Source organism: Schistocerca piceifrons, chromosome 3, assembly GCF_021461385.2.
Source record: "Schistocerca piceifrons isolate TAMUIC-IGC-003096 chromosome 3, iqSchPice1.1, whole genome shotgun sequence".
Taxonomy (NCBI): domain Eukaryota; kingdom Metazoa; phylum Arthropoda; class Insecta; order Orthoptera; family Acrididae; genus Schistocerca; species Schistocerca piceifrons.
Window position 1 is genome coordinate 717107053 of NC_060140.1, and position 25731 is coordinate 717132783.

The 25731-nt window shown below is 40.7% G+C and overlaps 1 protein-coding gene across 1 annotated transcript in view; it reads right to left on the reverse strand.

Moving 5' to 3' along the window:
- Window positions 1-25731, reverse strand: part of LOC124788990 (cytosolic carboxypeptidase Nna1) — a 580471-nt gene that overhangs the window by 457657 nt on the left and 97083 nt on the right. Inside the window, exons 4-6 of the mRNA XM_047256278.1 lie at window positions 24984-25213; window positions 24614-24760; window positions 24392-24530 (exon numbers count right to left, since the gene is read on the reverse strand). Coding sequence (XP_047112234.1) covers window positions 24392-24530; window positions 24614-24760; window positions 24984-25213 — 516 coding nt within the window. The remainder of the gene's footprint in view (window positions 1-24391; window positions 24531-24613; window positions 24761-24983; window positions 25214-25731) is intronic.

The window sequence follows — 25731 nt, forward strand, 5'->3', positions numbered from 1 at the left end:
GAAAGTCAAAAAATACATGACAGTAGGCATAGGCTCTATGATGGGCTACCGTTTCATCTTCTCTCTTTTAAAGAAGACGAAAACATAAAGGAAATACAAAAGGTTTATCACACCAAGTACTTTGTTTCTGGCAAACTTCCTCACCGACTCACCATCTGGTCCTAGTTTGGGAATCAAAACATCAAAGGGGGATGGCATTTTCCTGCCAAACACCACCGCAAATGACGACAAGCCCACTGCAGTCTGAACCTTCGAATTATAAGCACACTGTACATAAGGTACACCGGCGACCCAACTGTTGAGCTTGGAACCTACGTAATAGCTCAAAATCTCTGCAATTGTCTTATGCACCTGTTCCATTCTCCCATTTGTCTGCAGATGAAACAGACTCATCTGTAACTTCCGTACACGCAACACGCAGCATATTTATTTCATTAAATCTGAGACAATATTTGTGCCTTGGTTTGTAATTATGGACTCAGGTACACCAAACATTAATATCCAGTTGTTTACTAATGCCTTTGCAACAGTACTACCTCATTGGTCTGGCATCAGCTCATTGCCAAAAATCATGAAAAATGATAGATAATAGTGAGAACATACCTATTTCCTGCTTGTGTTTTATTAATGGCCTGAGGACATCCAACCGTACCACAGAAAAAGACTGGACATCTCTAGTAACTTTGCAGTGGCACTTTCTGATGCATCATGTTGGCCCTCTGTGTGCATGGCACACAGTCCTTAACATACTGTTCCACATCACGCTTCCTGTTCCTCCATGAAAACTGCTTTGCTACACGTCTGTCTGTTGCACGTCGCCCACCATGAACTGACAACATATGGTCATGAGCTCATTGCAGAACTTCCTTCCGAAAACCCTCTGGAACCACCACACATGGTCCACACCTTGTTGTTCTACACAACAAGCCCTCGTGCATAATGAAATATGAATGTGACTTACACCACACCTGGCCTGCCTTATCCCTTGCCTGTGCCCATTGCCACTCTTCAACACTCTTCCCTAGCGTACTTAACATTGCTACTCCACGACTTAATGAATCTACATTTGCATGAGATCTCCCTGGCTTATGGATTACCTCAAATGCCAATTCACTAAGTTTAAGTGCCCTGAGTTAATCTACTAGATGAATCTTTCAAATCAAGCAACAGCATCAATGATCTTCGTGTGTCATGATGTTAAATTTGTCACCGTACAGATAACACTGAAAATATGTAATACCATATACGACCACCATCGCCTCTTTCTCCTTGGTTGAGTAGTTACAGTCCGCCTTGTTTAACTGCCTTGAAGCCTAAGTTATTAGATGTTCCTGACCTATCATCTGTCCCAAAGCCCAACTGTCTGCCTCATTTGAAGCATCACACGAAAGGATCAACTCTTTCTCAAAATCTGGAAAAACCAATACTGGATTTGAAACTAATATTTCTTTCAATTTTTCAAATGGCTCCTGACATTCATTCAACCAATTGAATCTCATCCCCTTCTTTAGTATCTTGTCCAAGGGTCTGGCTATTCTCACAAAGACCTTCACAAAGCATCTACGGCAATTACAGAGGATAATAAACAACTGTACCTGCTCAGTTGTTTCTGGTATTGGATAACTTTGAACTGCATCTGTGAGACTCAGTCTATACACCATGCTCACTAATCACATGCCCCAGATAGTTCACTTGAGTTTGCAAAAACTGAAACTTGTCCACAATTAACGTCAAACATACAATTCATAGTCTACTAAAGGCATCCTCCAAACATCTCACAAGCTCTAATAAATCCTCTGAATACACAACTATGTCATCGAGATCAAGTTTTTGGCTTTAATCCTCTCAGTACCCCATCTAACAACCGCTTAAAAGTTGCCAGTGTGTTCTTTAGTCCAAATGGCACCATTTGTATTGAAAATGTCCTGCTGGGATGGTAAATATTGTTTTTGTACCTATCTTCAGGCACCACCTCCAAATGATGGTATCCACTCCTGAGGTCCACTTTTGTCAAGAACCGACACTGACCCAGATTATCCTAAATTTCCATGATGTTTGGAATTGGAGTAGAATCTGAAATGGTTTGCACATTTAAATATCTGCAGTCACAGCAAAATCTGTATTTCTGTGTCACATCTGCCGACTTCTTTGGCATGATGACAATTTTTGCGCTCCATCTGTCACTTGGTTTTATGATACCATTCTGTAATTGTTGTTCAATAAATTCTTCTACCATTGGCTGTGGCTGCTTTGTTATATGGTATGGTTTTGTATAAACTGGTGCACCATCCCTTGTTGGTGTGTCATGTTGTGTCAGCAGGATTGCCGGTAACCCTCCGTTCGCACAAAATAAATCACTAAACCTCAACAACAAGTTCTCCATAGCCATTTGATCTCTGTCCTCCAAATAACTTACTTTCCCTTGTAACACTTTCATACAGATGGTTTGTTTGTGGCTTCCCTCTATGTTTGACCTCTCGAAGTCCTCATCCTCCAAGATTTCCAGAGTGGCTATTATTATACCCTTTGGCAGATTTACCTCCCCTGTGCCAAAGTAATCCACATTAACCAGAATTATCTGTCCCCCATTAACGTCACTCACCAACACTAAAATCCAGCAGAAAAAACAATGCAAACTATCCAACTCTTCGATGCTTAAGAGCGGTTCAACCGCATATAACGTTTGCCTCAGAAAATCGGTATCTACTGAAACCCACAGAAAATCGGTATCTACTGAAATGCACACTATCTTTCCCATACCTGATGGTATTTTATCCTGCTGATCGATCTTTACTGAAAATGTATGCAGCTTAGATGGTCTCACCTCCATATAAGTGAACCATGCACCATTGTCTCAGTTGCAACTGTTTCCTCCAGCTGAAACTAAGTCCCATTAAGTTCCACTATGTGTTGCAAACATTCAATCTTAGCATGAGGTTTGACGAGAAAGTCTAGCCCAAGAGTCACTGAACAACCTTCACCTATGGATGGCAGCATCTCCATGTGTGCAATGAACTTAGATTTCCTACCAAAAACTCCAGTTCTGCTGTACCCAATTCCACACTATTATTGCCAACCTCATGTAACCTATACTGTGGTGACTCCAGTCTCCTCTTTCCCATGAGGTCCAGACTGATAACGGACACATCTGCATCAGTGTCCACCACAGATCTCTGTTTCCTGTCAGTCACTATGCTACATTTCAACTGTGCACTAACTTGTGCCGTATTACGGTCTATCAGAACTTTGTTCCAATGGTTGAAGCAATCCCATTTGCATTTAATGTCTGCTTCCCTTGCCTGGTGCTTTCCACCCTTCCTACATCTACACTCAAATGCCCAGTGGCCCAATATGCCACACGTATAGCACTCTGGCTGCTTAAACTGCTTCCTTACATACCACTCCCAACCACATCTATAACACTTGAGTTCAGAAGTGACATGTGGTGGTCCACTCTCTGCTATGTAGGCACTTCCTCTGTTGCGATCCTAAGAGCTGCCTCTAAGTCCTCTGGGTTCTCCATAAGTGCCCTCCATGACATTTCAGCAGGTACACCACACAAAAAACATCCTGCTCTAATTTCTGCCTCCTGTAATAGCACTCTATTAGCTTCTGCATTCTGGATCTGTACACATGCCTTTGCATTTAGCTTATGGATTCCACAGACTCATTATCCTGCGTCGACATTGTACTTAATTTCTCCAAAAAAAATCATGCACTGTTCTGCTTTTGATACACCTGGTACAATCCAGTGCCTGGAATGTATGTGCTTTACTTAATGTCCTGTGGTAGACAAAATATGCTTTGGTGTCCCCTGCCAAATGAATATTAGCAACATAAAGGGTTATTTCATCTGACCACCCACATGCTTCCGCAGTGTCCCTAACATCATTAATGAAAACGGTCACATCTACATCTACATCTACATTTATACTCCACAAGCCACCCAACGGTGTGTGGCGGAGGGCACTTTACGTGCCACTGTCATTACCTCCCTTTCCTGTTCCATTCGCGTATGGTTCGCGGGAAGAACGACTGTCTGAAAGCCTCCGTGCGCGCTCTAATCTCTCTAATTTTACATTCATGATCTCCTCGGGAGGTATAAGTAGGGGGAAGCAATATATTCGATACCTCATCCAGAAACACACCCTCTCGAAACCTGGCGAGCAAGCTACACCGCGATGCAGAGCGCCTCTCTTGCAGAGTCTGCCACTTGAGTTTGTTAAACATCTCCGTAACGCTATCACGGTTACCAAATAACCCTGTGACGAAATGCGCCGCTCTTCTTTGGATCTTCTCTATTTCCTCTGTCAACCCGATCTGGTACGGATCCCACACTGATGAGCAATACTCAAGTATAGGTCGAACGAGTGTTTTGTAAGTCACCTACTTTGTTGATGGACTACATTTTCTAAGGACTCTCCCAATGAATCTCAACATGGTACCCGCCTTACCAACAATTAATTTTATATGATCGTTCCACTTCAAATCGTTCCGCACGCATACTCCCAGATATTTTACAGAAGTAACTGCTACCAGTGTTTGTTCCGCTATCATATAATCATACAATAAAGGATCCTTCTTTCTATGTATTTGCAATACATTACATTTGTCTATGTTACCAACAATTAATTTTATATGATATATATATTTTATATGATCGTTCCACTTCAAATCGTTCCGCACGCATACTCCCAGATATTTTACAGAAGTAACTGCTACCAGTGTTTGTTCCGCTATCATATAATCATACAATAAAGGATCCTTCTTTCTATGTATTCGCAATACATTACATTTGTCTATGTTAAGGGTCAGTTGATACTCCCTGCACCAAGTGCCTATCCGCTGCAGATCTTCCTGCATTTCGCTACAATTTTCTAATGCTGCAACTTCTCTGTATACTACAGCATCATCCGCGAAAAGCCGCATGGGACTTCCGACACTATCTACTAGGTCATTTATATATATTGTGAAAAGCAATGGTCCCATAACACTCCCCTGTGGCACGCCAGAGGTTACTTTAACATCTGTAGACGTCTCTCCAATGATAACAACATGCTGTGTTCTGTTTGCTAAAAACTCTTCAATCCAGCCACACAGCTGGTCTGATATTCCGTAGGCTCTGATATTCCGTAGGCTCACACCATTGTCTTGCCCAAGAAGGGATTAATCAGTGCAAGCACTGCCACATCATATGGAACAGAAGGCACTCTTAGTCCAGACTTACTCCCCTGTGACTCTCATTGTGGCTGAATTTGACTCTCTTTACAAGCCTCTAACTCACAATTAAGTTTGAAATTTCTCTCCTTCATGCTCTCAAACTGCTCTGTTAATGCCTTCCATTTGCCAAATTAAAGCAGCAACTGCATCTGAGGTAGTAGCACAAGTTTCCACCATTTTGTGTACTCTACTTCCACCATAATTCAACTGATTTTTCTTTTTCTTTCTTTTTTTTTTAAAAAAAAAAAAGAAAAAGAAAGACAGAACACAAACTACCATTTAACTATACAAAAAATGTAAGCACAAATTAATTTCTCCATCACAGCATCGACAGATGACCAGTATGCCAACATACAAATACACAGCAGCTACAGTTCTGGTTCATGGCAACCAGTGCCCAGACAAATTTCAATATGAACACCTCACTGGCACTAAATTATCATGTCCAACATTACCCCTACACAAAGTAACTCTAAGGATCTCATATCCTAGCTCATACAACTAACTCTGACAATGAGAGCAAACAAAAAATAACATAAGTAAACCCAAGACTCACTGCACTGCCTTGTGCTGAGCTGGTACCTACCACAAGTGCCACTGTCTTACTTACCACTCACTTAAACCAACTCTCTAACCAAAATATACTGTTGGACATCAGCGAATGCTTTCTAACACAATGTACTGCATTGGAAATTGAAGAACCCCTTCCTGACACCAAATGGTTACAATCCCCCTGAGCTCAAGGGTTTTAATATGTCAGAATGACTGAGAGCTATGATCTGGGAGAGACGGGTGACCCACACCGAAGTGTGCAGAGAAACACAGGCAAGTGTGTTGTTAACTTTATTACATCAAAGGAACACAATGACCATCTGCTGAACTTGGTGATGGCACCACACAGCATGCATGTGTGGGTCAGTGCCAATGCCGAAATCTGTAGTGCCAGCATCTGGTCACCCAGTGTTGCAGAAATAACACTCCTGTTCATGCCATGGCTAAGTGGCCGCTGCATGTGTTACCTGTACCCATGGCCGGAACATGACTGACTGCTCCCTCAACCACAACTTTGCACCTGGGATGCTGTGAGTGCTCACCTCAGCTCCAGCCCTGCAAACGGCACCTTGCAGTCCACTGGACGATGCCACCCAGAGGGTGGAGGCCAGAAGCGTTCTCGCCCCTCACACCATTATAGCTCCAAGGGGCCTTGCCACAGCTATGATGCATATATGCAGCAGAGGTTGGAGGTAGATTCAGTGGGATGGTTGGTTGCCAATATCCATCACCAAAAGGTTATCATAGTTGGCCTGCATTCTCTCCTGTTCTGCACATGGGCAGAATGGCCACACAACTGCCAGATTTGAGCCTCTGGGCTCACTTATTCATGTGCCTTTTCTCTATGCCTCTGATGTAGTTCCTCTGGTGGGGACAAATGGAGTGCTCTTTAAATAATTATGTCAGCTTTCTTCAGCCCACTTGGGCCCCTACACACAAGTCACTAGGTGCTGTTGTAAACATACGGGTTCTTCACACCATGTCAGTGCCCCATGCTGCCCTGATTACTTCACACTTGTATACAGTGCCTGCCTGGTCATGCCTCCCAGCCTACAAGTGGCATCGTAAACCTGCCTTGCAAGAAAGTTTGCAAAATATCAACATTGCCCGAGCCTGCCTTCTGATGAGCCAGTCAATCCCTTAACTACTACCTTCCAGCCATAGCTGCACAAAATTTACAAGAATTCCCAAATGCACACCTTTACTTATTCGTGGCGCAGTAGACTGAAACCTAATCACTGGCAAGGTGCACCACATTTGCCTGTCATATGTGCTGAACCACTATGGGACAGAACTAACATTGCAAAGTGTGTCCAGAAGAGAAAGAATCCTCCACCTCCAGTGTGATGTTTCAAACACCCCTATGCTTCATTGTCACATAACTGAACATCCCCCTTTCCAAACATTTGTCTGAAATCTTGGTCTAGTTCTGTCACTAAACTGATCACTATTCTCCATCTCCTTTAGCTCAAATGAGTCTATCTCTAGATGCAATGTGGCATCGTGTATCAGCCATGTAGGAATTTAAACACTCATAAACAAAGTTCCTGTTGTGATAACATGGGGGCTGAGTTTCCAGTGACATCTTTCTGCCCGCCTTACCTGACGTCTCCCTGCCCAGTATAATGGTCGACTATCATGCGGGTAGATACTGTGGCAGTCATATGAGTCAGCCAACACCCTGCAAAAACATGTGTGTGGCTGATAACTGCATACAGCCACATCATCAATCCACACCATTCTATATAATGATTATTTAGCATAATAATATTATGAGAAGGAAAGTTGCTACTCACCATATAGTGGATATGCTGAGTTGCAGATAGGCACAACAAAAAGACTCACAATTAAAGCTTTTGGAAATTTAAGGCCTTCACCAACAATAGACTCATACATGCACACACACACACACACACACACACACACACACACACACACACACACACACACACACACACTGACATGCTCACACAAATGCAACTCACCCACACGACTTGTGTGTGTGTGTGTGTGTGTGTGTGTGTGTGTGTGTGTGTGAGTCTATTGTTGACAAAGGCCTTAATGGCTGAAAACTTTAATTGTGAGAGTCTTTTTGTTGTGCCTATCTGCAACTCAGCATCTCTTCTACATGGTGAGTAACAACTTTCCTTCTCATAATATTGTTACATTCCATCCTGGATTTTCCATTGTTCTATTTAGTATAATATAATTTGTGGTCAATGTGGAAAGGATATCAGTGCCTGGAGTTATGGAGTGTCATGTGTAGAATTTCCTATCTCCACTTTCCATCTCCAGGATGAACTGAGAGAGTAAATTTTGTCCCTAAATAGAATTATAACTTTAAATAAATGGAAACAAGGGTTTGATCATCATCGTCTTACTTATCAGAGTTATCTCACTACCCAACAGGACTTTGTTGAATGGCACTGTCCAAAGGTCTTTGGGGTGAACTGTTGCATCCTTTGTCATGCACCAGTAAGTGCTAATGAATACATGAACCTGCATGATGGTGTCATACTACTGCTGTTGCAGGCAGGTGAAGGTGAATCACATGTTGGTCTATCTCATTCTTTTACAACTATGTATCCCCACTTGTTATCCTACCCTGAGACTTTTGATATGAATTCTCCATATAGTAGATAAATCAAAAACACAATATTGTGAATTGGTTCAGCAGTCAAGTGCTCCCTGCTCACATTAGCTGCAAGATGGAAGCCTGGTGCAGCAACACATGTGCCTCCTTATTCTCCTCTCTTCCGCAACGTGTATGAGTCGTGTACATGGAGTCCAGCACACCTCACAAGTTCCAACCTACACATTTTCCCCCCCCCCCTCCTGCCTACTGCACCCACTGCTCACCACAGGTTTCTAGTCATTCCATAATGTCCAGAATGTCCCAGCTGGTAGTACCTTGACTTGGTGCTATGCAAACAACTTCTGGGATATCATAATCATGTCTAGATACACTGGGGTGTATTTTCACCCTAGTTCTAAATTTGCTTTTCCAACATGCTAAATCTACTCTGTAACACATCACCTCGATAATCAATGGACATTGTCTAGCAACAATGATACTCTTGTGCCCTGATTACCAGACCTGTTAATGTGACAAAATTTGGTAATTTGCAGTTATTTCACACATTCTCTTAAGCTTGTTTCACCATAGCACATTACTACATAGTGCCATCCAAGGGGTGCAGTGGATACCTTTTTCTTCATTACATATTTGATTCTATTGCAGAAAATATATGTGCTATTGATGTTAGGGACAACTGCATATTCAATATCACCATTAGCAGATACTGAGATGGATACAGATGAGCTGGCATTGGTATCACAACAGAATAGTGCAGAACGCTGTTATGGAGGGCATGCATAAAGCATTGCGTCGGCAGACCCACTGACCCTGTCATTTACCGGCCAGAGGTAATAGCCCAGCCCAGCAGTTTGTATGCAGACATCAACTACCTCAGACATGGCCTTTGCTTCACGCCATGTTCTGTTTTCTGTTGCTTAGTTTATTCAGTAGCACAAACTGGTTGTAAGGTGTTTGCGCTATGCTCTTTTCTACAAGGTGTTTGGACTCTCAGCTCTCCAGCAGATTGATTCTGTGTCAAAACAGGTAAATTTTTTTCGATCTGATATTTTTTACTACACCCAAAAATAACCAGACTTTTTCACTAAAGTTAACTGAAGTTAGCAATATAGTTACTTACATGAAAAATCCAATGAGTTAGTACTTATATTTGGAGAAAGCTGTCTATACCATTTGAAAATAAAACATTCCCACTTTACAGGAAAGTATTTTAAACTATATAAAACTAATTATCTTCTGCAACAATTAAACTTGAAGTACTAGATCAGTACCATTTTCCACAGCAGATATCATTGAAACTAATGTTAGATTTTGGACTCTGACTACATAATTTTGCAACCTTAATTTTTATGTACTAATTAATTTATCAGTTAATAATTTCATAAGATTCAATCTCATTTGCAATACGGCATCTGTTCATGTAAATAAGGGGAATCACAATGCAGAAGAATAATAGTGTCCACATATTCTTATAAATGTGTATCCAGCAACATGAGTGCCCAAACAAAGTACATCCATACAACAACATCAAGCATGTTACTGAGGACAATTCAAGATGTCACCATTGTGGCTCAGGGCACTAGCCTTGTTGGTGCGCAGCAGAAGCATCATTCCTATGAGGTGCAGCTAGTGTGGACTTATCTGATTCTGCCACATCACGTGGCTCCAAACAATCCAAAACCAATTCAGCTGCCAGCTGGTACTTATGCCATCTGGTAGTAAACGCCAGATTGCCAACTAAGGAATGTTGCCCCAGGAGCTATACAGAGTATCCAACAGTCTTCATCCTTGCTATGCTGAGACTTGGCCTTTCAACACTCTGCCTTGCAGAATTTGGTATCTAGCTTTATTATTGTGTCTGTACTCACAAACTGTTGTCTTATCTTCTGGTCCTTAAGATATAGACTTCATCAGATACTCAGTGAACTAGACATTCTAGGTAAACTGTCTAGCTATTACTTATCCTACCAGTAAGGTTAAACTGAGACAGTTACTTTCAATGATACATTATTTTGGGTTCTTGTTAATTAATGCTTCAGGATGAAAAAGAGTGACTTTATGTTGTTACTGTTGAACCTATTGTTTCTTACCAAAGTGTATGTTCTTCTGCACCTAGCCCAGCATGTATCACTTTGCTTGGTAATGAATCTTCCCCACACACATAGTGTGCTTACATCAGATTTCTCTCTCAGTATGCAGACAGCCACAACAGACATGACTTACCAAGTACTATCACTTTTGCAAAACATGTGAGAGGCACAGCAACTGATGTTGGAAAAGATGGCATCAATAATCAATAATCACCCAAAGTTTCCAACAGAGTGTCTCACATTGATTCCAGGTATTCAGGGTGTCACCACTACTGTTCCCAATATTTGAGAGGAAAGCAGAACCATGAGCCCACCACACCTCCCATCTAGAACAGCATTTCATCACCCAAGGTATCTCAAGAGATACCCAGTAATATGCTTTTCTATTGGCTTAGGCAGGAGCTGATGTCTATTGCTTCTTGCAGCAGTTAAATCCAGAAGCAGAACTACATGCCTTTACCTATGAACATTTGAAAACATTTTTGTTACAATATTTTGATTTGTAAGTTTGTGTGGCAGCTTCCAGGCAAAAATTGTTTAGTCATCACAAATGGAACGGACAGTTCTACCAGGAGTGAAGAGTTCAACTGCAGGGACTTACCCTGTGTCACCATTTTCAGTGCACCAGTGCTAAGTGCAGACAGTCATATGCTCAACTGCTGGTTAGGGATATGATTCTAGTTCATTTCCCAGATGAGGGGCTCAGAAATGAGCTCTCAAATTAAATGTACCATCTTCAGCAACTTGCCTTCCACTCACTTGGGCTTTTGAGCAGTCAGTCCAGTCCTCAGTGACCCTGCTAGACCCATCACAGGCATTTGCCACCCACCTCACACCCAAGACCCAAACTCAGTCCCATCTCTCAAAGCTAATGTTTACATCAGCCAAGTCTCCCACTAAAAAAAAAAGACGCAGGTCACCGACACAACACAACAAAAAGTTACTGTTATGAAGCAATTTGCAGTGGTGCGGTTTCTTTCATCCATTACCTGCACCTACCTGTGAACTGATTGCAGCAGATCGGCGGTAGGGAAGCTGAGCAGAAACCTGCCATACTGCAACTCTCACTAGGCTGCATACAATGTAACTATTGGAAGAATCAGTAAAAGGTCTTAATTTTGAATGAAAAGTGGAAATACTGCCAAAACTTCAGTATATTCTGAACCTTGATAATTTACGTTCAGTGCCAAGCTCATGCTAATCTTAATACAGTCACACACAAAGTCTTTCATTCATGTTAGCAAGTTTATGGTAATGTATTTCCTGAAATCTGAACAGCTACTAAGCACGGATTGTTCTTAAATGAAAATGCTCGCCATACTATTAAGTTTATCGGTGTCTAATACACTAAAGTTTTTATTCACTGATCTGCTCAATATGCCATGCAGAATTACTGTCTTTATTCACACAAAAAATCAGTTAAAAAATCCATACTTTCTAACAAACACACCATAATAAATATGCCTTCACTTTAAAACACTTCTGGAACATGTAACACAACTAAAACTGGCAAATTATAACTTCCATTGGAGCTCATGCTACACATGACCGTACCATTGAATGGCTGTGCTCCAACTCCTTTAGACTGCTGTAAGCATTTGATATCTCCAAGAGAAAAGACACATGAAGAATACTCCATTCTCATGGGTCAGTTTTCTTTAAGGTCAATAGAAAAACATTATTCTCCCACTTTAGTCTGCACTTTTATGACTGACCAATCAACAAATAACACACTTTCGAACTGTACTTTTTCCCAAAATAAATATTTAACATTCTGATATTTTGTTTATACTTTACGCTATTAACTACTTTCATTTGCGCTCAAATTACCTTTCCCTTTAACATAAACTTACTTAACATATTATGATGCAGAATTCCCCGTCATACAACATTCATCAGCAGAACAATGATCCACATATTTACTTTATACCACATTCACACATCATTCACACTACTAAACGCATATACAAAACTGTACAAACATAAATAAACAAAAAAGCCTTTAAGAAATAAACAGAACAATTCAAGAAAACATTCTCTTGACCTGTTTCTTGAATGTCTCTGTGCACTACTTTCCTCTAGCAGATGAAAATTAGAACTACATATCGACTGAAACCGCTTCAGACCATCTGTCACTGTGCATGCATGAGAAATTTTCCAAATACACAGGATCTAGACAGGAGTGCTATAAGGTGTCACACCTCAAATTGTTTCAAAATGTATCACCACCAGCAGTGCTACTTTCACAGTGTGAAGTGCAAAGCCTGTGGTAAAACTGGAAATAAGGCAGAGGTTTGAAAGTCCACATTTAAAATGAACGTTGATAGTACTGATCTAAACACACTGGGGTCTAACTTAGATGAAGTGGACTACGTGAAAGGCCTGGATGTCATCCACATGCAGGCCATTCTGCCCATCTCCAATTGATTGTTGGAATTATAGATGGTAATCAACACTGTCCCTATCACCTTTCAAATAGATACTATCTCCTCCACCACCATCATTAACTGGGACACCTATAGGCACCTCGGTTTACTATCACTCCAAACCATCACAAAACAAATGAAGAGATACAGCAATAACACCGCTGAGATGAAGGGCCAATTCTGAGCTCAAATTAAGTCTAAAGCAGTATCCCTGTTGCCTAGTATTCTTGTCGTTGACTTAACGAGAGCCACAAACAACTTGAATTTAGATGTCTTTAATGTTTTGGATCCTGAAGTCGACGATTCAATAAACTGCATCTCACCTTTTGTGCCTTGTACTTATCATCATGAAACTTTTTTTGAAATATACCTCAGTTTTATCCCATCAGGCAACCTGCATCACTAACTCTGATGCACACATCACCTTGAAGCCCTTAGTGATGTCTATGTTTTTTAAGCCCAAAAATGTCCATTTCATATTATAGAATAAGCTTCACCTCAAGCTATGACTGCAAGAAGAAGAAATCCTGACCCCCAGGAGTCAAAGACAGTGGGATACTCCTGTTGAGGGAGTCAGAAAACAAGACTGACCTTCACGAATTTGTGGCATTTTTTAGGAAACAATACAACGCACAAACTATCATTGATGCCTATCCTGTCCCAAAGATAAAAGATGTGGCAAAACTTGACAGTGGCACACTATTTGCAAAAACTGACTTAAGTGAGGTCCTTTTACAACTACCTTTGGATGAGGCCTCCAGGCACATCTCAGTTATTCATACCAGATTTCGAATTTTCTAATACAATCATCTGCTGTTTGGCATTGCTAGTGCTCCAGCAATATTTCAATGATATTTGAAACACCTGATGGAAGGAGTTCTGGACACAACTTGTTATCTCGATGACATCCTCGTCACTGGTAGAAATGTGAAGTACCTTGCAGCAAATTTTGAAGCGTTATTCAGCATTCTCCAACAAGCCAACATGAAGTGTAGCAAAGACAAATGTTCTTTTTTTGTGCCAAAAGCTGAATATCTAGGGTTTGTTTTTGGTGCTTCATACCATGCAGAAGCAATAAAAAAACTGTCAGGTCCAAAGGCTACCAAACAACTAAAATAACTGTTTAGTCAGCTGAACTACTACTGGAAATTCATTTCCCATGCAGAGGCAATTGGCGAATCGCTCCATTAGCTACTTTGCAAAAATGTTAAATGGCATTGATTCTCTACTTGAGACAAGGGAATTTTGGGCTTATACAGTAACTGGCACTCCTCCTGCCAACATTCCTTGTGGCTTATGACCCTACAAAGTTACTGATTTGTGCAGTAGAAGTATCAGGCAATTGTTTTGGAGCCATTCTTCCTCACAAAGTCAAAAGGGTGGAATGCCCAACTGCATTTGCCTCAAAAACTCTGACACTTGAAATTACAGGCAAATGGAAAAACGGTTTTGGTCATTATATCTCTTCTCAAAAAGTTTCATGACTATATGTATGTCTGCATTTTGTTCTTTTAACAGATAATAACCCACTTCTGCCATTGCTTAACTCTCATGCTAACATACCTACCAAGACTGACCAGGGCCTGCAACAAAGAGCACTGTTTCTCCTTGGATACTGCTACATTGTTCAGTACCATTCAACAACAAAGCATATGAACATAGACACATCATCCAATCTCCTGGTGGGGTAGAATCCCAACTTTGATGCTGCATTGGAGTGCTGCTTCCATATGGAGTCAGAGTCAGAGGCTGCCTTCACACATTTGCCTATAGATACCATAACCACAGCTGGAGGTGACCAGAGGATCATGACCTTGACGATGTCCTCAAGTATGTGAAATGCCAGTGGCCAGTGGATTACAAACTCATCCATCATTCTGCGGTTCAGGCGTACAGGGTGTTGTAAGCATGAATTTTCTATGCTCGATAGTATCCTCTTGCTGGTCAGAGACAACAGTCACATGAGGGTCATGATACAATGCGCTCTCCAATGGCAGGTGCTGACGTCACTCCACCAGAATCACTGGGAATGATCATCACCAAAAGACTGACCAAACTACACTTTTTTTGAAGGGCCTAGACAAAGACATCAAACAAATGATTGCAGTTTGCCTGACATGCCAGAACGGACAACCCTGGCATACTGATATTTCCCATGGCCCAAAGCAATGACCCCTTGGTCCCAGATTCATGTGGATTTCACCAGGCCTTTTCTTGGCTCCTATTGGTTGATCCTGGTTAATGCTGTGATCAAATTTCCCTGTATGTCACAGATGCAATCAACTTAATTAGCAATAACAATACAAGCCTATTATACATTTTCTTCACTGAATGATTATCAGAAACTGTAGTAGCAGACAACAGGTCTCACTTCACATTGGCAGAATCACAATAATTTTTTGAAGAAAATGGCATCAATTTAAACCCTATGGCATTGTTCAATTTGGGTTCTAAATGCCTGATGGCAAAGTTCATCCACGCCTTTAAAACCCAGAAGGCAAATTTGCACTGGTATTGATGAGGCATTTATCTTGTTTTTCACCACCTATCGCTCCACATCACAGGACAGGCCAAGTCCAGCAGAAGAACTACACAATAATCCCAGCTCTCCACTGCCTATCCCTCCAATCATGCATGTCCACTCCAGCAGTCTCCCCACCATCATTATTCCCCTTGGGATGACATATGGGCAGTGGTGCCTTTCAGGGCCACCAAAAAGGGGTGACCATGCTCATCAACTGCCTCCTCGACAGGGCCGTGGTCAAAGTCCAACTCACACATTACGACTGCTCCACCAACAGCTCAATCAAGTGCAACCTTCACAAAGCTCATGTGACCACAAAATAGTTTTCCTCAATTTCTTTTCTAGATCTTCTCTACCCAAATGAAAGCCACCAACACCACCTGCATCACACTCTGGATCCAGTGTTTTCAGGAATCACAGATACCAGTCTCCCAGCCAAGACATCTCCATCTGCATTTGAGTACTCCTGGATAAAGCTGATTATTGTATGCTATGTCTGTAAACTAAAATCCTTACTTATTTCTCTGCTTAATGATTATGAATGACCACCAAGAGCCTATTATAATGGGAATAATCCCCCATTCTCACAAGTAGGTACAGCATTGTACTGAGTGGTTATAATTAAACTTTCACTGCTTGAGAAGGCTGCCATGACAAACAAACCGACATAGGACAATGAAATGTTGTAGAAACATTTTTAAGGACATCTGGGGGAAGGAAAAAAATCAAATAAACCATTGAAAGAAATGCATTTTAATTTCCACGTGAGAGGGTAACATTTGTTAACAGCATTCCTTGTTTATGTTCCAAGTTACAAACATTGCTCAATGTGCCAACCATCTACAGCCATGACAACTTTGAACAGCACTAGATATTGGTCTACTGCTGCCTGAAACAATGGTGGACTTTGGAATGTTCATCTATCATGATGCAACTTGTGCACTGCTAGATCACACATTGAATCCAGCATTCCTCAGCCATGGAGACAGTAACTTCTTCAACAATTTGTGGTGCAATTGGCTGTCACCCTCTCCCACAAGAAATTTCCAAATCATCAGTCAATTTGAACTTCCAAATCATGCTCTTCAACACCAGTGTGGAAAGATGACCTCTTCATATTTCTTTAATGTGTCAATACTCACGAAGAGTAGTGTCACTGTCGCTGCTATTTTGATAAAACTGCTTTATGAGTAAGGCCTTGCTCACTTTGTCCAGACCCATCCTTGATTAAATTTCAGACTTATTTGATTTGTCTTGTGGAGTGAGTAACAGTGATACTGTGAATTTGTATAATTAACTAGTTTTTGAGACCCTAAAGGCTCATCATCACTGGATGGAGGTTTTACAGAAACATTACTTTCTGGACTTCGAGCAGCTAGATGCTAATGTCATGATGTTGTGGTGACTGCACTGCCTCATGGAATCCATGACAAATTCAGTCAGATAATGTACATTGTAGCCATATTCACGCATGCATGCACACACCTACCCACTTATCCATCCACCCACCCACCCACACGCACACCCACACCCACACCCACCCACCCACACACACACACACACACATACACACACACACATAGTACACTAGTTTTTACAAGAAACACCTCCATCTGATAACGAGCCTCCAGCTTCTTGAAACAGTTAATGGTACAACAAATCATATCAAATCCTAAAATCTGACTAATTGCATTTGAGATCTACATAAGCTGTCACTGACTCAATATCTACCTTGGACTGTAGCTCGCATCATGTGCTTTCTATTCTTACCCAAACAATATTCTAAGTTCAAACAATGGAAAATCCAGGATATAATGTAACAATATTATGAAAAGGATAGTTGCTATTCACTATACAGTGGAGATGCTGAGTTGCAGATATGCAGAGCAAAAAAAAGACTGTCACAAAATAAGCTTTCAGTGAACAAGACCTCTGTCAAAATTAGAGGACAGACCCTCCCCCCCCCCCCCCCCCCCCCACACACACACACACATTACCACAGTCTCTGACAGCTGAAGCCAGACTACGAGCAGCAGCAGCAGCAGTGCCTGATGGGAGAGGCAACTGGGAGGGGGTAAGGGGGGGTGGGGTAGGGAAGGGGAAAGATAGCAGGGTAGGGGTGGGGGACAGTGAAGTGCTGCTGGGGAGCCTGCAGGGATGAGATGGAGAGAGGGTAGGGCAGCTAAGCACAGTCGGGAGGTTAGACGGAGGGCACGGAGGAGGGGGGTGGGGGGGGGGGGGGGGGGGGAGTGGAAAAGGAGAGAAGTAAAAAGACTGGATGCATTGATGGAATAAAGGGTTGTGTAGTGCTGGATTGGGAACATGGGAGGGCCTAAATGGGTGAGCAAAATGACTAACGAAGGTTGAGGCCAGGAGGGTTATGCGAACACGGGATAAACTGCAGGGAGAGTTCCGACCCCTGCAATTCAGAAAAGCTAGTGTTGGGGTGAAGGATCCATATGGCACAGGCTGTGAAGCAGTCACTGAAATGAAGAATTTCATATTTGGCAGCATACACAGCTACAGGGTGGTCCATTTGTTCCTTGGCCACAGTTTGTTGGTGGCCATTCATGTGGACAGACAGCTTGTTGGCGATCATGCCCACACAGAATGCAGCACAGTGGATGCAGCTTAGCTTGTAGATCACATGACTGGTTTTACAGGTAGCCCTGCCTTTGTGGGATAGATGATGTTCGTGACTGGACTGGGATAAGGTGTGGTAGGAGGATGTGTGGGACATATCATGCATGTAGGTCTATTACAAGGATATGAGCTGTGAGGTAAGGGTTTGGGAGCAGGTGTTGTGTAGAGATTGAAGAGTATATTTTGTAGGTTCGGTGGAAAGGGTGGAAAGGATTGTGGGCAGAACATTTCGTATTTCAGTGTATGACGAGAGGTAGTTGAAACCCTGGTTGAGAATGTAATTCAGTTGCTCCAGTCCTGAATGGTACTGAGTTACAAGGGGAATGCTCCCCTGTGGCTGAACTGTGAGACTTTGGGAGGTGGTGGCTGACTGGAAAGATATGGTACAGGAGATTTGTTTTTGTATAGGGTTGTAAGGATAATAATGGTCTGTAAAGGCTTCAGTGAGACCCTCAGTATACATTGAGAGAGACTACACATCACAGCAAATGTAATGGCCACAGTGGGTTAGGCTGTATGAAGGGACTTCTTGGTATGGAATGGGCGACTGCTGTCGAAGTGTAGGTATTGCTGGTGGTTAGTAGATGTTATATGGATGGAGGTAATGATGTAGCCATCTTTGAGGTGGACGTCAACATCTATGAAGGTGGTTTGTTGGGTTGAGCAGGACCAGATGAAGTGAATGGAGAAGAAGCTGTTGATGTTTTAGAGGAATGTGGATAGGGTGTCCTCACCCTTGATCCAGATTGCAAAGATGTCATCACCTGGTCCCACCCAACCCAACAAGCCACCTTCTTAGATATTGACCTCCACCTCAAAGATGGCTACATCAGTACCTCTGTCCATATCAAACCTACTAACCACCACCAATAGCTCCACTTCAACAGCAGCCATCCGTTCCATACCAAGAAGTTCCTTTCATACAGCCTAGCCACATGTGGCTGTTGCATCTGCTGTGATGAGTGATCCCTCTTCAAATATACCGAGGGTCTTACTGAGGCCTTCACAGACTGTAATTATCCCCTGAACCTTGTAAGAAAACAAATCTCCCTTACCTTATCTTTCTAGTCAGCCACCACCTCCCAAAGTCTTACTGTCCAGCCACAGATGAACTGTCCCCTAATAACTCAGTACCATCCAGGCCTGGAGCAACTGAACTAATTCTACGCCAGGGTCTTGACTACCTGTCTTCATGGCCTGAAATGAGAAATGTCCCTCTTCCCAACTCCTTGCCTCATGACTCACATCCTTGCATTCTTTGTAGGCTTGACAACCAACAAGCCGTCTGTGTGCATGAATGACCAATATGGATCCTTCCCACTAACACCAGCTTTTCTGAATTGTATGGGTGAGAACTATCCCTGCAACATATCCTATGTTCCTGTAACCATCCTGGCCTTAGTTTTAGTCAGTTATTGTCCGCACCCATCTAGACCCTTCCCTTTTCCCATTCCAGCACAACACAACCCTCTTTTCCACCAATGCACTCAGTCTTTTTACTTCTCTCATTTTCCGCAACTCTCCCTCTCTCCACCGCCCTCCATCTAACCTCCCAGCCACACCTAGCTGCTGTACCCTCTCTCCACCTCATCCCTGCATAATCTCCAGCAATACTTCACCACCACCCCCATCCTTACCCTACTATCCATCCCCCCACCCACCCCAGCCACCCACTTACCCCCTCCCAGTTGCCTCTGGCATCATGCACTGCTGCTGTTGCTCATAGTCTGGCTTCAGCTGCCAGAGACTGTAGTCATGTGTGCATGTGAGTTGTGTTTGCATATGTGTGTGTGTGTGTGTGTGTGTGTGTGTGTGTGTGTGTGTGTGTGCATCCGTTGTCTATTTTTTGACAAAGACCTTCTTGGCCGAAAGTTTATTTTGTGACAGTTTTTGTTGTGTCTATCTGGGACTCAGCATCTCTGCTATATGGTGAATATTCTAAATTCTTCATTTGTGTGGCTGGCCATTTTGTTCACAGTTGCTTCACAGTTTTTGAGGATATTTTAATTTCATCTTTGCAACTACAAGAAAATGATTGTTTTTGTCAACAATGTGTTTCATTTTATTGAAATAAAACATCATCAGTGATCTGTAAAGGAAAACATTAACAATTTGATTTGGTTTCTAGATTCATAAAGCAGTTCATTAGAAAACATGTTGACTTTTACTTACAGTATCTCATGCCCGGTTTTTTGCTTACATCAGAAAACGTTATCTGCTTGCAAGTTTTTGGGTTGTTTCTTTACTGTTATTTCTGCCCTAATCCCACACTGCTTTCCAGAACTGCACATTTCTTGTTAAACACAACACTAAATTGCACTATTACTATTTATTCGTATCTTTAAGGCTACAAATGTATCACGTGTTTTGTGCAGTGTTCAATTTTACTGCCAGTTTTTCTTTGATCTAAAACTGTTCTTTTTTCTGCTATTAAGTTAGGTGTATTATTCCATTTAATTATATTACTATGCATTTATATAATATGTAAGAAAAATGAAAGAGTAGTGATGTAATTAAAAATCTAAATTGTGAGCAGGAGGATAGGTGGATGGGGTGGGGTGGGGGGAGGCAAAATGAGTGAGGGTAGTGGGATGGTGAGAGAGTTGGAGGAGAAGGTCATAAGCAAGAGAGAAAATGATATGGGGAAGGGAGGGGGGCAGGGGGGAGGGGCAGGGGGAGTGATAGAGAGTCAGAGATGGAAAGGCTTTTTCCCCATCTTTCTTTGTGTAATTTTTTTTTAATTTTCCAATATTTATTTGGTCACTGCGTTATGGTTTATTGTGTGTTAATAGTTTGTGCATATGGAAGTTTTCCTGAAAATGGACGTGGTGTCTGTCTTTGCTGATTTTCCTGATGTTCATATGTTTTTCTATAGTGCTTGGTCTATGGTATTCTTGTTTAAGGTTACCCGCAAATGTTGAGTGGTTTGAACTGTATTTCCCTGCACTGAAATGCTCTTTATATCTTGCATCAAATGTCCTGCCAGCAACCCAAATACAGATTGGTTTCACAAGCCCTGCAACTGAGCTGGTAGATACCAGATCGTGTGTATGCATCTGGTTTTGATTTCACTTTACGGAGGTGCTTATTTATTGAATTATTTATTTTGAAGGCAATGTTTATCCCTTGTTTTTTGAACATATTATCTATTTTGTATATGAATGTGTTGTGCTAATTCCTTTTCCTCCATCTCTCTCTTCATAGGTGGAAAAAAATACTTTCCCATCTTTGACTCTCTGTCACTCTGTTCCCTCCTGCCATTTCATTTCATTTCATCTCTTGCTCCTCACCTTTTCCACCAACTCTCTCTTCGAACCACTACCTTGCTCTCACTGCTCACTCATCTTTGCCCTCTCCCCATCCCCCCCCATCCACTCAACACACCACACCCATCTAGCCCCCCTAATCACAATTTAGATTTTCAACTCCATCACCACTCCTTCTTTTCTCTTACATATTAAACAAATACACAGTAAATTAATTAAATGGAATAACACACATATGACAAACTGCAAAAAAAAAAAATTGTTTTAGATCAAAGAAAAAAAAATTGTTTTAGATCAAAGAAAAACTAGAGGTAAAGTTGGTACCACTACACAAAACATGCAATACGTTTTTAGCTAAAAAGGTAGAGATAAACGATAGCAGTGCTACTTAGTGTTGTGTTTAACATCAAAAGATGCATAGTTCTGCAAAGCAGTGTGGGATTAGGTTATAATCATTAATCAGTAGTGCCAAATGAAGAAATAACCAACCCACAAACCTGCAAGCAAATGGTATTTCCTGATATAATTGAAAAACTAGGCACGAAATAACATATGTAGAAATCGACATTTTTTGTAATGAAATGTTCTTCAATTTAGAAAGCAGGTCATGTTGTTAATAAGTTTCATTAAAGAGCAATGATGATGTTTTATTTGAATAAAATGAAACACATTTGGTAACAAAAACAAACATTTTCTTGTAGCTGCAAAGATGGAATTACAGTATCCTCAGTTTATTCAAAGTGGTGTCCTGCCCACCCTCCACCCTTCTATTTCCCACACCATCTTTCCCACACCAGCCTCCTGCAGCTAGGGAAGCTCTTTCTACAAAAGTGTTTTGATCCATTTTGTGTCCCTCGCTTTGTCTGCTCACTTCATTCCTTGTATCTGATTTCAGTGTATCCATTTCACCCAAGACAACTACTCATCACATTCAGGGTGTAGGCAAGAGTAGAAAGTGGTGTGGACTTGTAATTAACAAACGATACTCATGCTTAGGAAAAAGAAACCATATCGGTTTATTTGCTTGCTGCGGGAAGGGGGAGGGGGGTTGGACTACATGGTGAAGACTGACAGGAGGACAAGAGAAGATAACTCAAGTAGCCCCACACCCATCTCAATGAAGAAAGGAAAATGCCAAAGTAAAAAAGCTACGCCATTTAGCATTTGCTCTTGGCAGCAGCGTGCATTCCATCCTGGATTTTCCACTGTTTGACACATACATATTCTAAAGTCTAATATCTCATTGATGCAACCACTCTCTTCTGTCAACTGTTGTTTGTTTCAGTTCCATGTAATTGTCATAGCCTATCCTCTCCTCGATGTCTTCCAAATACTTTATCCTATGCCATTGTTTTCCTATCTTTCTTATCACTTGCCATTTAAGAAAATTAATAATGAAACTTTTGTGTCTGATGGCATGCTCAATAACTTTTCTTTTTATTTTTTCCATTTTGTTTTCGAATTTTTTTCTCTTCATTAGCATCTCTTATGATTTCCAAGTTGGTTTTTCTTTCCATCTAACCCTTTTTTTGTCATTTTCCACTATATACACATTTCAGCAGAATAAATTTGATTCCATTCCAATCTCACCATCACATCCACCGAGCATTGTACTCAATACAAATGATTTTGATAATGGTTTTCCAACATCTATATTTGTATATTGGCTCTCCAAAATGGTTTTCCTTAGTCGTAAATGGTTGTTTTGCCAATGGAATCATTCTCTTCATCACTATTAAGTACCGGTACCTGTTGTTATCTGCGATTACACTACTGAGACAAGAAAAATGTTTCAACTAATCAGTTTTGATGTCAATATATTTTTTACATTTGTTTTAATTTCTCCCATATTTTTCCATATCATGATTACTTTCAGTTTCTGTTTGTTTACCTCCAATTTCCATAGTTAAAGGATGTCTGACAGGCCTTGTAGAATTCTATTCATTTCTTTTTCGGAGTCAGCAACTACTACAATATCATCAGCAAAGTATATTCACATTCACACCATTGGCTTTTAATCCTTATTTTCTTCTTCATGATTTGTATCGCTTCCTCAATTAAATAAATACAGAGATAGAGGAAAGCCTTGTCAAATTCCTTTTCTGATTCTGGCCTTTTTCTTGACCTTATTGATGTTTATTTTTGTGCTTTGATTCTGATACAGTTGATTAATCATTCTTCTATCTTTCCAGTCTAGATCTACTTTTTCATAGCTCTAAAGAATACCTCCCAGTTCACATTCTAAAATGCTTTTTCTAAATCAATGAAGGGAAGAAAGTTCTTCTATTCATATCCATCCTTCTCTCCAATAGCACATAAGGCAAAACTGTTTCTCTTGTTCTCTGCCTCCTCTAAATCAGGAATAGTCTTCTCAAATATATTTATTTACTTCTCCTTTTATACTGCTCTTGACTATATAAATTAGTATTTCAGAGACATGTGACAACACTAACAGTGTTCTATAAATGGTGCACCCAACAGCATTTCCTATTTTAGATATTGTAGTGATTTGTAGTGTGTGAAGTCTTCTGTCATTATCTCTCTTCTGTATCAGTCATTTATTACTTTAAATAATTGGCCTTTCATGTTTTTCAGCACTGTCATCAATGCTGGTTTATTTTCCTTCTTTGAGATTCAGAAGGGGATGTTCCAGTCTCATGACTGGAGAATCTTGCATTTGTCATCCACACTCATTGATGCCTTCAATTACATTATTTTCATACTTAAAGTCCTTATGCAGTCAAAACATTACACAAATTTTCAATTACAGTTTGTTGCCCACTGACTCACAGACTCATACATACTGTCACACAAACTCATACATACAAATATGCTTGAGAGATTAAGGAACTAAGACAGCATCTAAACTGCTTCTGTGTGCCTCCATTATCATTGACAGCAACATACTTGTGCAAAATATTCTGACTGTAAATTCATAGTAAAACAATATGTTGTTCTCCAAAAAGAAAAGCCAGTAGTACTTTCCTCTAATAGAACTCAGCTGCTGTTTCTCTCACTGGGCTCCAAATGTTATTTCATAGCACTTAAGTTACAATAACACATAGCTGTCTTACCTGGAGTCTGATTAAATAGTCCTGCAGATCGGAGTATGTATATGGGTAGCAGTGTGCCATATAAACTAGGTCATTGTCATAAGGAAATTCTGTTGTGAATGTAAGTGTGTATGTAGGAGCCTGATCTTCTTCCCCATTTCTGAAAATTAAAGAGAACCGCTGATAGATTTTTAGCAGTTAATGAGTGACAAACGCAGTAGTTACTACTGAGATGTAACTCACACTGGATCATTCCTGAAATAAGTGATGTTGTCACCAAATCGTCTCCAACCAATGCCGTTTAATTGAGCATCTTTTGTAGAATACATGAGAGGTTTCATGCCTCCACTATAAAGACTATCTGCTTTTGAAAGATTTACTATTGAGAACCTAGATATTGTAAGGGTAAAATACTTATTTAATTTAAGTATTAAATTTTCTTACATAAGAAACAGAATAATGTTGCCAGTTGCACAATAACTTTATAATACTGTCTCTCACAAATAAACTAGATCACTATAGAAATACTCTGAACATTTTTACATATTTTCTGTGAAGCTGATTTATACAAAGTTATCAAAAACAGACTTTGTTCCTAAATTCAGTAACATACCTGTACATTATGCAGGATCGTGTATTCTCTATTCTGAAGTAGAACCATTGCATGTGTCTATTGGTATACAGGTCAGTACGAAGATAGAGCTCATAGTAAGTGTCTGTAATCTTCACCACTTTTGCTAAATTACCTGATTCAAAACGAGACTCAAATCGCAGTTCATCTGGATTCTCAACAGGACTTGCATCCATAAAGTATTTGCTACCTCCAACACTAGAGCGGCTAAACTGAAATGATGGCACAAGTCAAGTCTCTATGATAATATAAGAAAATACTGTATGAAACTGATATTAAAAAAGAATGAAATATAAAGAAGTGTTCAAGTGGATAACTACACTACTATATGATGCTTACATCAAATGAACCACTATGAAAAATGTTCTTTGAAATAAAATTGTAATCAGACAAAATGCACATAAAGAATAATTTTCATAAATAGGTTTTCTTTCATCAGGAAAAAGAGGGTAAACAAGGTGGAGGAAATTAGGCTAATCAAGGACTAAGTAGGAGAGTCATCCAAGAGAAATGATTGGTCAACATTTTTACCTATCTGGAATGTTAATTGGGAAACAAATATTTTTATTCTATATTCAAATAAAGAAAATGCAATCTGTTTGAGGAAACCAACACATTTGTCAGCTATCATGCCTACAGTTAGCTTCGAGAGTTGCGTTTTTATTTTTATATGACACAAAATATCATGAAGAAGAATAGGAAAATACTATAATATATATGACCTATTTCT